At 45.9% G+C, this 18,075-nt stretch overlaps 1 protein-coding gene across 1 annotated transcript in view; it reads left to right on the forward strand.

Moving 5' to 3' along the window:
- The window catches only part of NPAS2 (neuronal PAS domain protein 2), a 122,461-nt gene that overhangs the window by 44,498 nt on the left and 59,888 nt on the right, over nucleotides 1-18,075 (forward strand). The window contains exons 7-11 of the mRNA XM_006887859.1: nucleotides 5,667-5,785; nucleotides 7,139-7,221; nucleotides 7,899-8,005; nucleotides 12,905-13,052; nucleotides 17,743-17,827. Coding sequence (XP_006887921.1) covers nucleotides 5,667-5,785; nucleotides 7,139-7,221; nucleotides 7,899-8,005; nucleotides 12,905-13,052; nucleotides 17,743-17,827 — 542 coding nt within the window. The remainder of the gene's footprint in view (nucleotides 1-5,666; nucleotides 5,786-7,138; nucleotides 7,222-7,898; nucleotides 8,006-12,904; nucleotides 13,053-17,742; nucleotides 17,828-18,075) is intronic.

An 18,075-nucleotide genomic window follows, 5' to 3' on the forward strand; every position in this document is an offset into this window, starting at 1 on the left:
CAGGAAAAGCTGCCATTACCTCAGCCATTCAGGCAGCGCCCCAGGCCACAGCGGGAGCCGGATCAGTCTGCTCAGCCTCTCCTAAGGACCCAGTCACCTCGCTCTTCAGGACACACTGGCCAAAACGTACTTTAAAGGTGGAAAAAAAGAAAAGTCTAGTACGTAGTGAGAGTGGGATGATTTCTCATGAAGGTAGAGAGAGGGACTTGCCTCTGGATTCTGTAGTCAGACGCGTTATCCATTGCGCCACTGGCCCTGCATTGCCTCCGGATTCCAAGACAACAGCCCGGGCGATTTGGATGGCTATCTCACATGGAGTTAGGGGACTTTCTTCCTTGAGCAGACCATGTCATTGTTGGTTCGCGTCTTCCCAGATGTAGACAGGCTTGATGGTTGGCTGGTCTTCAGAAGGACTGAGGAAGTTTCATGTCACTTTCCTCGTGTTAGTGTTTTCCTGCAGCTCTTGCTGCTAATTTATCCTAAGCAGGCCACCTGTGATCAGAAAACTTAATTGTTTATACTTAACAGTGGAACTGCTACCAAGTGGGAGTCAAAATCTCTTTCTCTGTTTCTTTAATGCTTGCTTTGAACCCTTTCAAAACAAGCTCACAGATCACCTGAGACCTCCAGGTACCTGCAAGGTGTCCTTAGTTCCTTGTTGGGATGGATTCGGGAGCTTCGCTTTGTCATCACACCTGGGAGCCAATGTGAGGTGTCAAATGAGATACATTAACAATTGTCATCGGATGAGTGACCAGATGGTGGCAGAGCAGGCCCCAGCTCCTTGCGCTTTTTGGGAGTAGTGACCTTTTCTCAGTAGATCACCAGGACTTTTTCCCTAGGAACCTCTGAATGGGTTTAAAATGCCGTCATTTCGGGTATAACTGAGTACTTAACCATCAGGACCACCTCAGAAACAGATGTTGATGACTCAGAGGGCACCTAGGGACTTTCTTGCTCTTAGAAATTTAGGAACACCATCCCTAAGGTCTCTCAAATCAGAGACTAAGCAGGAAGATGCAGGAGTAAAGAATGGGTTTGACAGCTTTGGACATTTAATATAAAAACCGAAATTGCAGCACAATCGTGCATTTCCATAAGCATGAAACCAGCAAGGAATATTCTGACGCTTTATGGCAGAGCAGTGATTACTGTGTGTTGATTAGCTGCACTATTCTTATCCAGATCCTTTGTGATTCAGTGTAGGGCATTGATAAAACGGTGAGCTCACATATGTAGCAATGAGGCCCACAGCCCATGGTCGACAGGGTGAAACAATCCCGGACTCATTGAGGTGAGGTCATTGGGTTTCCGAGGTTGTACGTCACTGGGGAGGAAAGTGCTTGTCTTTCCCCCATGGAGCTGCTGAGGGATTCGAACCACCAGAGAGGTTCATTCAGCCTTTGGGATGTCAGAGCAGCTCCCTGCGGACTAAGCCACTGGATCTCCAGCCACCAACAGTGGGAGCTGGGACTGCAGACAGGACAGGAAGCCATAGTGCAATTTTAAGGCCTTTCCACTGGTTACTGGCAAAGATCAGAAAATATTTTCCCAAAGGGGGGCCCTTAGCTGTGTTTTGGATGTGAAGTGGAAAGTGACTTCAGGAGAGAATCATTCCTTATGCGTGAGGAGCCCATGCTACGTGCCAGACACCTGCTCAGAATTGGATATAGAAAGTGAGACACCATGTCCACCAGGGGGAGGGCTGATAGCGTTGGGGAGAGTAAGAGTAATTTTAAGTAAGTTGACTCTGAAGTTGGTGGAAAGTAGTAAGAGTAAGAGATAAGTACATTTATCTAAAACATGAGTTCTAGGTGTGTGTGTGTGTGCGCGCGCGCGCGCGCACGCGCGAGCACGCGCGCTACAGTGTCAAGAAATGACGTTTGAAAGTGGTCACGGATCTAATAAAGAAGGCCTGCTCTTGCATTAACTGGTTAATCCCTCCACAAGGCTCAGAAAGCCAGTTGTAATTAGACATCATTTTCTTTTATTACTTAAATTGAAACAACTAATTAAATCCTTAATTAATATTTTTTTAATTCCTCGGGATAAGAATTGTCAGAGAAGTTAATCTAAGTACTAAATATTACTCTGAAGTCCCAGGGAGCAGCTCACTCATGTGTTGACTCTGGAATAGACAAGACGGCTCATGCTGGGAGGAAAAGTCATTTCAAACGCAATTTACAAAATGTTTCAAGTATCAGAGTTTTTCCCCTTGGTTTTCCCTGAGATTTCTCTCTTGGCTTCTGTTAAAAGTTTCTTTCTTGATTTACTAACCCCCCAGGATCAAATCTTCAGCTGTTTTGAGAAAGACACTTGTTTAGAAAAGGGCTTGGTTCTCTCTGGGCCCATCTACACAGTATCTAGCTTATCAAGAGCAGGCTATGAGCCACACTGAGACATCTAGTGTGGGAGTGTATTCTCGTCCTTTAAAGTTCTGGAAGTTATAAAAGGACTGGCAGGAAAACTGACAAAACTATGGTAGGAGGGAGCCAGGCCTGAGAATCCAAGCCAGCTCATTTACTGTCAAGTTGATTTAGACACAAGATGACCCCACCACCACCACCATGTGCAGAGGGAGCTGAGCTTCATAGGATGGTCACGGCTGTGGTCTTTCAGGCACCAGGGCTTGCCTCCAACATGTCTTTCGAAAGATTTGAACCACCAACCTTCGAGTTAGTGGTCTAGGCACCTAATTGTTTTCACCAACTAAAGCTCCAGGCCAACATCAAGTAAACAGCTACCTAATTTCCTTGGCCCACATTTCTGCCCATTTGAAAAAGACTCCTTTTGAGTTCGCGTTGCAGCCCCTCCTCCACTCTTCCCCCTAAGTGATGGGGTAGGTGCTTGCTGCATGGGGGGCGGGGGGGGGGTGTAGTAACCCAAAGGCCCATCCAGATAAAGTAGATTATTTAGGGTTAGATTATAGAAGTTTTGTTTTGCTTTTTCTTCAGTTTCTGGGAAGTCATCAGAAACGGAATGGTCAGATCTTGGTATTCCGAAAGAGTAGGGAGAATTTTTATTAGATCATTATCTGGCTGCTAATAGCTCTTAGAGTCAAGCAAAAGGCATATTTCACATCTGGGAAATTTTAAGGCTTTTTTTTCAGTTATGATGATGTTCACATCTGCAGGCCTTCCCTTCTGTGGAATTGTTTTCCTTCCTTTGCTTGATACGTTTCTTGGCTTATCCTGTCAATTAATCTGCAATGTCTCCAACACTTAATAACAGATGGGAACTCTCTCAGGACCACTGTTTTCTATTTTACTCACTATTCATGTTTGGAAGCATCTATTAGGATTTATATGAATGAATTCGGAAAATATGGTAAAATTTATTTATTTGTGTTATTGAATGTAACACCACATTATAGTCATTTGCTGCTGCTGCTGTTGTTGTTAGGTTCCAGTGAGTTAGGTTCACAGCAACCCTGTGCACAGACAGACACCCAGCCTGATCTTACTCTATCCTCACAATCTCCACTGCCCTCGAGCCCACTGATGCAGGCACTAAAGTCAGTTCATTGTGTTCAGGATCTTCCTAGAATCACATGAAAATTGTTGGGAAACTAAAATGCGAAGTAAACGCTTTCATTTGCAGATTTCGTTTCATAATGCGTTCCGTTTTCTGGTGCACTCTGTGTTCTTAATCAAACTGGAAAATCAGACTAGGTATCTGCAAGTTTAGGATATAATTAGCTACATTTTTTTAGAAAAAGAGACAGAGAGAGAGAGAGAGAGAGAAAGGTCATGTAAATTCTCAACTCTGGCCGCACCTTAGTAAACCTGGAGCACTTGGTACAAATGTCCATGGCTGCCTTGCGCACTGTACTCTTTTAATATCTTTGGGATCAAACTGGCAATAGCAAGAGATCAGATCGGAAATACCCCCCCACCCCAATGAGTTTACATTACTAGGAGAAGAACGTTTCCTCAAGGGACGGTGACAATAGTTGCTCAGCATACAAAGGGTCATCAGTGCCTATGAATGATACATGTTGAAACTATTGAATTGCTTGGTGTGTGTTCTACTCTGCATATTCTCAGTAACAAAAATAAATAAATAAATCCTTAGCCTCAGACTTTTCTAATGTGCAGCCCTGAGTTTTGTATACAAGGTAAACTGGCTACTGCCGTGTTTAACAGGATTCTTTCCCATCTAGTAGCTCCAGTTAAAATGACCCCAAAGGGGAAGTTTGTTCTTCATAGTCAGCCTGAAGGCAGGTCTGTGGCTCCCAGGGACGATGGCCTTGGTCAGTGCTACCCGCTGCAGGCATGGGGGGGTCTAGGTCTGCATCAGGGTGGGATCAGAATATAGAACAACTTCCCTCTCTTCTCTGTTAAAGTGCTTTGGCTTTGAAGTAGAGTGCCTGAGTTAAATCTATGCTTCATTATTTATTAATACTCATTGCTTGCAAGGGAGCGCTAGTGTCTGGCTTAGTGATAAAGAATTGCACTGCCAACACAAAGGTATCCAGTTCGAATCTACCAGCTGCTGTGCTGGAGAAAGATAGGCCATCTCCTCTTGTGCAATTTACTGCCTCTGAAAACCTGATGGAGAGTCATTGCCATCAAAGTGATTCTGATCGTAGTGACCCTCCATTGAGTTTCCAAGGCTGTAAATCTTCAAGGGAGAAGATGGTCCATTGGTGGATTCTAACTGCTTGAGACTTGGATCCTCTGGAGGAGGAGCATCATTCCCTGTGGGCCTTGCTACCAGTGCCCCCTTAGTATTTATACCTTGGTTAATTGTTTGGCCTTTTGGGGCCTCTGATTCCTCATCTGTGCATTGAGGAATGGAATGCCACACTGGTAAGAATAGATACGATGGCACATGTGAACAAGCCTGTTACCTGTTTAGCAACAGAGAACTAGCATGTTGGTGGGAGGTGTTGTACGCCTCTAGGGATGAGCCTTAATTCTAATGGTCCAGGTGGGGACCTCCCATCAGCCTGGGCTCTTGGGAGGAGTGTCGAGGCAGGAGCCCTTTAACCCCAGTGGTCCAGTCTTGTCCCAGGAGCAGGCACAGAGGGTGCCAGGGTGTGTCAAGATACCACCACCCTCCTGGGGACCATCAGTTTCAGAAACCCCTTCTGACTGTGAACCTCACCGTTACCCCACTGGGGAAGGAATGTCCAGATCCTTAAAACACAATGAGGCCATCTCCTCATTTTGCAGGAGGTTTTCTTCCAGCACAGTTAACTAGTTGCTCTCAGACTAGTGAAATGGAGAGGCCAAGTAGCTTATTGGTTATTAACGTGGACTCATCAGCCTTGTTACTAGCTAGTGCTTGATCCTGGGGAGTTTACTTAATCTCTCTGCTAGCTGTTGATCTTAGGCATTTCCTTAATCTCTCTGTGGCTCTGTTTCTGCATCTGTTTACCATCTAGGGTGGTTGTATAGATGAGAAAATGTGCACAAAGCACATTAACAAACATGAACTCCAATCCCAACTCTGCTAACAGCAGAGGGTCCTGGTGTGAGTTAATCTGTCAGTCCCTAAATCCACATATCATGCATCAAAGATAATACTAAAATTTACCCTATTGGGTTGTAGGACTTGCTATGCCCAAAGCACTGGGAGCGGTGACTGGCTTGGCATAAATGCCCACAGGGAGTTGCTGGCAACAGACAGAGCTAACTGTGGCTCCTCTCCTCCCGCCCCAGTGTCCAGCCCCTCCTGTAACGGCTTTGACAGCACCCTTTCAAGGCCTTGCCGGATGCCCTTAGGAAAAGAGGTCTGCTTCATTGCCACAGTGCGTCTGGCAACACCACAGTTTTTAAAGGTAAATATCCAGGCGAGTATGTATCATGCAGAGGGGTTGAAATGTATTGTTCTTGTCATTCTTGTTAGGTACCATCCAGTCAACTACAACTCCTAATGACCCTGTGAATGATAGACCTGAACTTTGCCCTCTCTTGCTGTCCTCACCATCTTTGATATCCCAAGCCCATTGTTACAGTTTCTATGTTACTCCATCTTGATACAGGTCTTCCCGTTAGGTGCTGTCAAGTCCGGTTCTACTGGTAGTGCCTCTGTAAACAGAGTCCAACTGCCTGGTAGGGTTTTCCAGACTGTAGTTTGTATGGGGTGGGGTGGGGGTGGGCGCTCTGGGGGTTCTATCTATGGGGAGTTGTGCTTCTAACCCAAAGGCCATGCTCTGGTGGCTCCAGCCTACTGTCTGCAGGAGAAAGAGCTGCCCTTTTCCTGTGCAGTTTGCAGCCTCAGAAACCCAGTGAAAAGACAGCTGTAAATTGAGACAATGGCATTGAGGATTTCTGGGTTTGAATCTTTACCTAAGCAGATCTCCTGGTCTCCTTTCCTTGTGAAGAACCACCGAGTGGGTTGAAACCAGCAGTCTTTCCCTTAGCAGCTAAGCACTTAACCCTTGCACTGCCAGGGCTGCTAAACTCACATTGTTGTTCATTTTGCTGTGGTGTACCATCAAATCAGAACCTACTCATAGCTGACCTTTCAATGGGTCTTCAGAGGCCGTAAATCACACAAGAGGAGATTACCCATCTTTATTCCATGGAGCAGCTGGTGGATTCAAACTGCCTGCCTTGAAGTCACATTAGTTTTGCTTAATAGATTGTCTTTATTGCAAAGGTTAGCATTCCAGTGTTGTTGTTTGTGGCTGAACATCTAAAATGCCTGGTTTCTCTCACAGCCGCTCCTGCTCTTCCCCCTGACCCCAGGTTCCCAGGTTATTTGTTTGAATACAGGAGCAGTTGCCCAGCAGCAGAGAATTCAGCGTTAAGAAATTTGATAGCTTTCGGGTTTGCTCATCTGTGATTGCATTAACATCTATGGCATAGCGCTGAATCAAATTAGTCATTCAAATTCAGAAGAGAAGCCATTTTCCACATGTTTACCACACTTCTAGATAATAGGCAGGGAGTGGGGTGACATTTTGGCTCCTAGGTATTTTTTCTCCTGCTTTGCGAAATAAATTTAGTATCTGCTAATACCAGAATTAGCAGCAGCTGATGCGTGTGGGTCTAACACAACATGGAAGCTTGTTCTAAATGAGTTTAACTTCTACTCCCCACCTCCTTTTCCTCTTGAACAAACCAATGGGGAGCGTTCGGCACCCAGGAAACATTTCCCCCCCTCTCTCTCTTTCCTTCTAATACAGGAAATGTGCATAGTTGAAGAACCTTTAGAGGAATTCACTTCAAGGCATAGCTTGGAATGGAAATTTTTATTTCTGGATCACAGGTTTGTGACAAGGAAAGCTTATGTGGGTTGGGTCCCTTTCAAGTGTTGTTCTCATGAGCCGGGTTCTCCTTGGAGAGAATGGGCAGCCAGGTTGGCTGAAGAAGGATTGATGGCTGTGGGATAAGTGCTTCCAGCCCTTTGCCACCTGTGAGAGTCTTGTGAGAACTCTATATCTGGGATCCCACCATGCAGAGGAGCTGAGGCCTCTACTGAGGGCAGCTGTGCTGTGATCCCTATTCAGACTTCCCCAGTCCCAACAAGACGGCCCAGATGTGAGAGAACTTTCTTTGAACCCCTCTTTGGTCCTCCTCCCTGACCTTCTCTTCTTCCTTTGTAAACATTATTCACACTCTAAGCATTAACAATGCCTCTTCACCACTTTTTATTGTTCTCTGACTTTGGCATTTGTCCTACCCAATCCGTAGTGGTTCTGGACTCTTCAGTGGTAATAAGGGTTACTGCTATTAAGGACTCATTGTGCCAAAAGAATGGAGCATATAAATGCCAAAAATTCTGAGCACTTTGGAAAAGTGAACCTCTGCAAATTTCAAAATGGTTTTCCTTCCTGTGTCCCTGAGAAGTGAGGCCTCCCTGGGGCTTGTAGGCGTGGAAGCCCTGGGCTGCGTCTGGTACTGCACTTGCCTCACTGATGAAAGCATCCTTTCATTCCCGTGCAGGGCCCCTCCCATCATAGGATATCTGCCTTTCGAAGTGCTGGGGACCTCGGGCTATGACTATTACCACATCGATGACCTGGAACTCCTGGCAAGGTGCCACCAGCATCGTAAGTATCACATACCCTCAACCCACGCTGGCACCTCTCCTCACAGGGGGCACTCTCTGCAAGTCCCCCGACCCCTGGTTTCTCTGTGAGTTGGGGGTTTGCCTCTCTGGGATAATGTAGCAGGGTGGTGACCCCCCGGATTGGATTACTCTGCCTGGTCACAACCTGGAATTGACTTGACTTGACCTACACCCCCACCCTCCCAGAACCTTCACTGTAGCCCCCAGATTTAATCTTAATTATGAAAGCAAGGTAGTATCAGGGAAATTTTTTAAGTTATACAATCCATTTCAGAAGCAAAGTGCTGAACTCACATACCTGATCTGTAGTCAGTACACACGTATCAGACACACGCAGGCGGATTGCCCGTAAGCAAGGTTAGTACAGGCTTACGTGCCCTTCCTTGCTGATCTGTGGTGAGTGAGCGATTTCACATTTCTTCCCCACATCAAAGAGTCTGCTTCCAGGTAGGGCTGGCGTCTGTCTCCCTCCCAACCCCACAGTACCCTCCTGCAGCATCAAAGCTGCCTTTCAGTTGTACAACCCCTGACAGGGACTGAGTACCCAGCAAGCGAGGGAAGCAGAGGCACATGGTGGCTTGGTGGGAAGGAGCTGTGCTGCTGATATAACAGCAGGCAGTCGGATCCACCGGCCGCCACATGGGCGGAAGACAGGCAGTCTCAATTTACTGCCTCTGCAAACCCAAAAACTCATTGACGGGTCAGCTATGAGTCACATCCAACTTGATGGCAATTAACAACGACTAATTTGTGAGTACCAAGTCTGTCTTGGAGAGGGTGAAACAAAATTTCTCCTTGGAGGCTAGATTTTTGAAGCTCCAGCTCACATACATTGAGTACGTGGACAGGAAGGACAGTCCTTGGAGAAGGACATCATGCTTAGAAGGGTGGAGGGACAGGGCAGGAAAAGAAGACCCAGGACGAGACAGATTGATACAGTGCCTGGTGCAGTGGAAGTAGGTGTGTCAGAGTCAGTGAGACTGGCTCAGGGCAGGGCGGGCTTCAGAGCTCCTGTACATAGGGTTGCTATGTACATAACAATAATTTCACAGGGCTGTTTCATATTTAAAATGGAACTGGGCCCATATGACCTTGTTTACTACAGATTATTAAGTAAGCACAAGTAAACCCAGGCTTACCTGCTCCCACTGCTGAGGGAGGACATAAAGGTGACCCCCGGTCTACTTATTGCCCTGCAGCAACTTGAGGTCTGATGGGAAAGCCCCAAACACATGATCATGTAGAGCGATGCTGTGACGGAAATGTGCACAGGACCCTGGTGGTCAGAATAGACACCTCACCAAACTGGGGTCAGGGTAGCTCTGCCACACATAGAGCAGACGCTCTGGCAATGGTGTATTCGGCTCTTGATGTGAGTGGTGGTGGTAGTGAATGCTGTTGAGTCAGAACCATCCCATAGCTGACCCTCCAGTCGGTTTTCAGAGGCGGTTAATCAAAAAGGAGGAGATTGCCCTGCTGGTGGATTCGAACCGCGTGACTTTAGGATTGTAGCACAGTTTCTTACCACTAGGCCCCCAGAGCTCCCTTGATGTGGAGCGAAGGAGGATTACAAAGTCTCATTTAGTCCTTGTTGTTGTTGTTAGGTGCCATTGAGTCAACTACCGCTCAGGAGATGCTGTGAGTTGTAGTGAGGAACTTGCCCCCTCCGGCACCATCCTCACAATCTCCCTCATGCTCAAGTTCATTGCTGCAGGCACTGTATCAGTCCATCTCGTTGAGGCTCTTCCTCTCTGACTCTCCACTTTTCCCAGCATGGCATCTTTTTCCAAGAACTGGCACATCCTAACAACGTGCATACTTAGCAGGAGGAATTAAAACTCATCCCTTGAAAGCTTTATTTTCCAGTGCTTTGAGCAGGAACTTTAGTCCTCGCACGGACCTGACAACTAGGATTGACCACTAATGTTATATTTCATGGATGCCATATCAGTAGGTGCACTATAACGTTCTCTTCTGTGCTGTTCTTATTGAAGGAGGAGCAGCCTTGGGGTCCATCAAGATCTGCTATTCAAGTTTGAGACTAATCTTTAAGACTTTTTAAAAAAAATACTCGTTTATTACAAAATTCAAATGCATTGTTTTTCACACCAAAACATTCCCATTTCCCTCACATCCTTGACCCATGAATTGTACGACTCCATAATAAATCTCACATACCCTGCACATCCTTACCCATCTGCTTCCACACACACCCCCACCCTTTGATCCTCATACTCATTCCACAATAATAGTTTTATACAGTATTTGTCTTTATGGGACTAAGTTCGTTCACTCAGCGTAGTAGACTTTTATCTCCGTGTTCCTCAAGCTGTGGTCCCAGGGCCAGCTGCTTAGGCATCACCGGGAGTGTTAGATGTGTAGAATCTCTTCTCTCTCACTGCATCCCCGATTAATCAGGTATTCAAGGTCCCCATGTGATTCATGCCTACTTTAAAATGTGGGATACTCTGTCTGAGTAGAAGGAGTCTGATGGCTCCATATAGTGTTTTATGTATCAGCTGAGCTGCTAACCAAAAGGTCAGCAGTTCAAATACAGATGCTTCTTTGCTGGAGGAAAACAGTCTCCTGCCTTAAAATATTTACAGCCTGGGAAACCCAGTGTAGGGTCACCATGAGTCAGAAGCTGTTTGGTTTGGGTTCACCTAGAGGAGCTACGTGACACTCTGTTGGTATTGTCTGTAGGGAGATGCACTGCTAAACCAAAGGCCACACCTCTCTGATGGTTCAAGTCCACCAGCAGGTTTTTGTGAGAAAGATGGGCAATCTCCACCCACGCAATTTACAGCCTTGAACCTGCCAGAGGGTCAGCTATGTATCATTTCTAATACAACAACCATGAGATTAATCGACGGAGAGGTGCATTGGGAATCAGGGTTGGCGAGGTACTTCTGAAAGATCACTCACTCATGCCCGCAATAGCATGGAGTCAGAACTGACTCACAGCAGACCCTTTGGCAGGTTTCCAAGGTTGTAAATTGGACAAGAGAAGATTGGCCATCTTTCTCCTGAAAAACTGTGGTGGATTTCTGCCAGAGGGACATAGCCTTTCAGTTAGAAGCTCAACCCCCTCTAGCCTAGGTCACCAAAGCTCCCATCTGCGAGGTCCATGAAGTACAGTTCCACAATGACACACGTGGGGTTACCAGGAGTCAGTATCACCAGGTGGATGGACAACAGCAGGTTTACCTTCAAGCTGTGGGCTCGTGATTCTTCTAATGGAAGACACTCATTCAGGCTGAAGTCCATCCAGCATCTGAAGGCCTTCAGGTTGTGTGATTGTGTCTTATTCCAGGACACAGATAGACTGTCTTGCTTTGGTGAACTGATGTCCTCACCTTGCTAGGATTCTCTCCTCTTTGGGTACCTCCTTCTCCAAGAGAGGGACTGCCATTATTATCTATTTCCCAGTTACAATTTCTTTTGACTAAGGACTGTTGAGGGAGCACTGATAGCCTCACGGTAAGAAGTAGCGCTGCAATCCCAAAGGCACCAGCTGCCAGCTACTCCACAGGAGAAGAATGGGCACTCTCCTTCCTCCCTGGTGACTTAACTGCCTCTGAAAACCCATTGGAAGGTCAACAATGGGTCAGTTCCAACAGGGACTCTTTGCATAAAGAGATGCTAAATGCCCGCTGCCAGAGATTGTTGCTGTTGCTTGGGGCTGTCCCGTCTGTTTCTGGCTCCTGTCTCCCCCACGTGACAGAGCAGGAGGGTTTTCTAGGCTGTAATTTTTTACGGCAACTGATCTCCAGAACTTCCTCCCACGGAACCACTGAGTATGTTGAAAGCACCAACTTTTCAATTACTAGTCAAATGCCTACCATTGGAGACCACCAGTGCTCCTTGGCCTGAAGATAAAACTCCACTTTGTTTTCCATTTCTTTAGACCAAAGACCATCTTTCTGTCTTGCCTCAGTGTTAAATCATCTGCATCCATTCCATTCTTAGTGTCTCACAGGAGAGCACTGCAGGGGTGTCCTGCAGCCGAGGTGGATTGGATGGGGTGGGACAGCGCCTGCCCCTCTTCATGTCAGAACTCTGCAGACTAGATATAAAGTTCTGACTGATAGCTCAGAGCGAGTCCTGAAGTTGCTGGCTGTCAGTTCTATTTTCAGTCCAATTTTAGCGGTGTCTGGGTGCTCTTTTCTGGGCTCAGCTCCCAGAGGCTCCAGCAACGGTTCCACCTGCAGCAAAATGAGGAGCACTGGGGAAATCTGGGCCTCATTAATGAATTAAACCTCCAGCTTTCAAAATATTTTCACAGGCTTTCTTTATTTGAGGGTATTTTCCATGTTTGTGAACATTTGAGAGAGTAGGTATTTTGGTCATTTCTTGATTATTTTTTAATCCAAGGCCATTTACCATCATACTAATAAAATCAGAAACCAAAGTCACGGCCAGAAGGTCCATTTGGACTCATAGCCACTTGCCAGGACAGAGTAGAACTGCCCACCGGATTTGAGCCACCAACCTTGAGGTTAGCAGCCATGCATTTTATCCACTATGCCACGAGGTACCACAATAATATTAATACTTACTTTAAAGTACAATATAGTCAGAGGAAAAGGTTTGGTCTTCTCTGGCTCTCTTTTAAAAATTGTATTCTAGTAGTAACTTTCAGAGCTCAGGTGGCTTTAGTGGTAAGAAGGTGTGCTGCAATCCCAAAGGCACACAGTTTGAATCCACCAGCTGCTCTGTGAGAAGAATGAGCAATCTCCTCCGATGTGATTACTGCCTCTGAAAACCCACCAGAGGGACAGCTATGGGTTGGTTCTGACTTAATGACACACAACAATAGTAACTTGTGGACAACCTTTTCTATGAACATTTGTTACAAGCAGAATACATTTTTCTACAGTGATGCAGTTTGGCAAGGGGAAGTCATGCTGTTACCGGTTTCTGACCAAAGGCCAGCAGTGGATATGGCTACAGACTCACTACTACATCACCTACCATCAGTGGAACTCCAAGCCCGAGTTCATCGTGTGCACGCACTCAGTCGTCAGGTACCGGTGGGCTCGGGTGGGCTGTCCTCTGGCAGTGTTGTTAAGGTTGTGTGTGCAAGGTCACCCTTGTGATCCAATCCTTCCAGCTGACCCACCAGGTGCCCAGCAAAGGCTTAGTGGTAAGGAGTTGCACTGCCAACCAGAAGGTGCATGGTTTGAACCCACCAACAGCTCTGTTGGGAAGGATGGACATTTTCCCATGTGATTTACTGCCTCTATGAACCTGCTGGAGGGTTAGCTATGAGTTGGTTCCAACATCAATCAAGGCAGGGAGCCCGGGTAGCATAGTGCCTTACTTGTTGTCTGTGAACCAAAGGTCGGTGGTTCAGTTCCACCAGCTGCTTCACAGGAAAAGGATGTGAAAATGGACAGCTTCATGAAGTGGAAGGAGGATTGCTGTGATGGTTAAAATCCGACCTAACTGGATAGCAGTGAGTTTGGGTCTTTTTGGTAAGGGTCGAGGCTGACTGTGAGCTTTCTCTGCTGAGCAAGAAGAAACTGGGAGAGAAAAATGGCTCTGAGTGCATCATAGGTCAGTTTTCATCAGGGTAAGCAAGGAAACTGTCCTTTCTATGGTGTGCCATAATGTCTTAATTAAAAGATTCATGAACTTGACTTCTTCATTGAGCTGATACTAGACTTGTCATTGCTACTAGTTGCCAACAAGTCAAGGACGAGCCCTGTGAATAACAGATTTGGACTGTCTCCTATCCAGTGCCATTTTCATCATCTCTAATACACTTAAGCCCATTGTTGCATATACCATGTGAGTCCTTCTGGTTGAGGGTCCTCTTGTCCTTCACCAATGCTTCACCTTTCCAAGCATGTTGTAACCTCTCCAAGGAATAGCCTCTCCTGACAACATGCCCAAATTACGTTATTTAAAAGGTGAGGAAGACTATGGAGTCTTGTATTGCTAGTGTGTCCTGCTGTGGTCCCTTGAGTCTTTATCTCTCTAATTAACTCTGTCTACCCGCCTGAAATAAGTCAACAAAAGGTAGGCTTTGAATTTGTGGACAGGGTGAGATCCTGGCATTGCCGTAGGTGCTGGCCTCTGACTCTAGAATCTTCCATGTGGCCCATGCTAGCCTCTTCAGGTAACGAATAATTACCCCAGTGAGCTCTGCTCCCTTTCAGGTACACGCCCAGCTCTGTTCTCCTGGGCTGAGAATTCTTTTGAGTTTTAAATCAGGCCCCTTTGAAAGCCTGAACTCTTCCCAGCTGCCAGGATATTACTTAGTAACTTACTGCTTCACTGACCTACTTACATATTTTTCCCTTTTCTTCAGCCTTCCCTTGTTGCCATTTTGAGAAGAAAATTAAAATTTTGCCCCTAAATAACTCAAACACGTACTTCCCTTTATTTTTAAGGCTTTAAACCCATCCTCTTACCATCAGCCCCCACCCCTGGCAGCAACCTAGGCAGAGTTGGCAAAGCAACCAGGGGCCCTCAGAAGTGAGCACCTAGCAGGACTCCTGGTGACCCCGCATGCCCTGGCCAGGCATTGCATCCCAGCATTTCCTGTGCCCTTTCTAGTCAGCTCACAGTCCCCAAAGGCAAAGAAAAAAAAATGCCATTCCTCTGGCTTTTCTTCTGGGACAGGGTAGAAATACTAAGAATATAAGTCGGAAATATATGTCTTAGAGAAAATACAACCAGGGTGCTCCTTTGAGGCAAGGATGGTGAAACTTCATATCCCATATTCGGGGCATGTTGATAGGAGAGGGTATTCCTTGGAGAGGGATATCTTGCTTGGAAAAGTGGAGAGACAGCAAAGGACAGAGCCCCCCAACCAGGTGGACTGACACAGTGACTGCAGCAATGGCTCAAGAGTGTCAGAGATTGTGAGGATGGCACAGGATAGGAGAGGGTTCAGATCTGTTTTTCATAGGGTTGTTATGAGTCACACACAATTTGGCATCTAACAACAACGACAACAATCCCTAGAAAAATACATTGTTCTGGAAAAGGAAGAAGGTCAGAGACAGAGAGAAAGACCCCCAACAAAATGGGATGACATTGTGACAATAACAGCTCAAGTATATCAGAGCTGGTGAGGCTGGCTCGGGACAGCACGGGTTCAGATCCGTAGTTCATAGAGCGCAGTGAATGACAGTTGATTTAACAGCACCTAACAAGCCACAGCTTTGAGAGCCTCCATGGGTCACGGCAAGGAGCTCTGGTGGAGTAGGGCCTCACATGTGGTCTGCAAAGCAAACAAAATTCAGTGGTTTGGTTCTACCAGCTGCTTTATACGAGAGGAAGAGAGACAGTCTTCTCCCATGAAAATGGACAGCCTTTAAATTGCTTAGAGCTGTAAGGATTATTAGGAGTCAGAATCAACTGAGAACACAAAAAAACTGAGAACAGGGAAAAAAAAAATAAATAAAAGTTAGGAGTGTATTTTGTACACTTCCAGCACAGCCACATGCACTGATAGAGGAAGGTAGTGGTTCAGTGGCAGAATTCTTACCTTCCATGCAGGGGACCTCGGATTTGATTCCCATCCAATGCATTTTACACAGTCACCACCCATCTGTCAGCGGAAACTTGTGTGTTGCTGAACGGTTTCAAAAGGGCTTCTAGACTAAGAGGGAATAAGGGGAAAGGTCCGGCAATCTGTTTCTGAAAATCAATCAGTGAAAGCTCTAGAAATCACAAGAGGCAGCTTGTGTTGTGCATAGAGTTGTCATGAGTTGAGAACCAATTTGGTGGCAGCTAACAACACACACACAAAATCATATGCTGGAAGAAAGGAGAAATTCTTCTTTTCCTGGACAATCCTCTATCAGTCCACATTTCATGCCCACCTTCAGGGCCTGAATCTTCAGTTTCCAGACTTCAGAAAACAATACTTTGTGATTCTATGCCCAGTTCCATAAACGGCTACCCTGGCCGACTTTTGCAGAGACTCCCTCAGTTCCTAGGGGAAAGTGAAGCTTAAAAGTCACTGCCGGGGAGCTCTGGTGGCCTAGTGGCAAGAAGCTGCACTGCAATTCCAGAGGAACACGGTTCGAATCCACCAGATGCTCTGCCGGAGAAGGAGGCGCAATATCCTCCTGTACCAGTCAGATCTGATTTGACGGTACACGCACAAAAATAATAATAAAGAAAAAAAAACTTAAAAAAAAAAAGTCACTGCCATCAATTCAATTCCTACTCAGAGTCCCTTCCATTAAGCTTCTGAGACTGTAAATCTTAACATGAGGAGACTGCTTATCTTCCTCCCATGCAAAGGCTGGTAGAGATGAACCCCTGGAAATGTACAGTCCTTCTGTTAGCTCAACACGCTACAGGCTACATCACCAGATGAACCCCATCCCCCCAATGCTTCGTTCCTCAGACTCTGCCCCGTCCCCTACTCTTCGTTTCTGTCCACCAAATCCTAGAAACAAACCTCTCAGAGAAAATAGGGAACAGAGTAAATAAATAAGGTAGCAAGCCTTTTAGAGGCCCAAGGGCCCATGTCATCGTCCATGACCCCTTCCATAATTGCCTGAATTGAATTGATTGATGCACACTGTCAATCAGTGTGTATAGGGAGAAGGACCTGGCAAACTACATCCGAATGATCATCCATTGCCGATACGATGGGACACATTTCTACTGTGAAATGACCAGCAACTGCATCACCCTGATGGCAGCAACAGCAAAAATGTTGTGTCTAGATTCAGCTCAGAGGAGTAGGAAGTGAAAACAATGAACAGAGATTTCATTCTTACCTGCTTTAATAATGTCATTGATTATGTTTTCATCTCTAGTGACATAGTGGTAAGGAATTGCACTGCCAGCGCAAAGGCACACAGTTCAAAACTCACCAACTGCTCCTCAGGAGAAGGTGGACAATCTCCCCTGGTGTAATTTGAAAACCCACCAGAGGGCCAGCTATGAGTCGGTTCCAAATCAGTGACACACACCACCTTATTGTAGACAACACAGTTCAACACAAAGCCTGATGTGAGTGTCTGTATTTTATGGGGTTTTTTTAAGGAAAGATCTACCTGAGAACTAGTAACTGAGTGTTTTATAGCCTTCAAGTATTTGGGAGAAGAAAAATGAGTTGGTAATAACACTAGCAGAAAGTCTAAATTAGCTCCTGGGAGTTCTTATTAAGAAATATCATGATCCTTTAATGAATGAAAAGACTCGCTAAGTCTAGTTTACTTTTTATTTCAGAAAGAGCTTGTTTACATCCAAAATCATATCTTATTTCTATTTTCAAATAAATATCACCTGGAATAGTACTATGAAAAACAAAAAGTGTGCCTGGTCCTGTCTAACCCAAGTTTTATATGAGAGAAAATCTTCAGAGAAACGTAATTACTGAAAATGTAAGGTGCCACTCCTGTATATCCACAGTTGGAACAGCAGGTTTATGAAAGGCTTCTAATTATGTGAAGCTGAAGTTTATTCTCTAGCCGGAAATAAGTTTTTAAAGGCAATTATGTTTAATGGTCTGGGGGTGGGGTGCAGAGGGGATAGGTAAATGAGAAGAGAAAGTTCTGAATGTAGCATGAAGTCAGGCCGCTAGTATTTAAGTGAGAGATTGAAAGCAGCAGCCCTGGGGCTTGGCTGGTGTCCTGGCAATGGTTCTGGAACAGAGTGTTGTGTTGAGGGCTCAGCTCCCAAGCACATTTTGGCCTTGTCATCCCAGAATGTCCGGCCTCCAGATATGTCTCTCATTTTCAGTTATGCGGATGTCCGAGTGGAAAGAAGGCAGGACCTGGCTTTAGAAGATCCTCCCTCTGAAGCCGTCCACCCTTCAACACTCAAGGTATGCTGTTTCCTGCCATGCTGAGGATTCGGGTACTCGGAAGCTTGTTGGATAATGGGGATGCTGTCAATGTCTTCATTCAGACATCAGAGGATACAGAGCAGTTACCTAACTCACCGAAGACCACCTAAGGTTAAAACTGAGTTAGATAGAGTTCATGGGCTCCAGTTTGGGGACTTCCCAACCTCCCAGGAATGGCAGCATTACATTCACTTTGTCATTCTCTCACAGATAAAAAATCTGCATCA

The sequence above is a fragment of the Elephantulus edwardii genome, unplaced genomic scaffold, assembly GCF_000299155.1.
Source record: "Elephantulus edwardii isolate Elephantulus edwardi_28Jun2011 unplaced genomic scaffold, EleEdw1.0 scaffold00062, whole genome shotgun sequence".
Taxonomy (NCBI): Eukaryota; Metazoa; Chordata; class Mammalia; order Macroscelidea; family Macroscelididae; genus Elephantulus; species Elephantulus edwardii.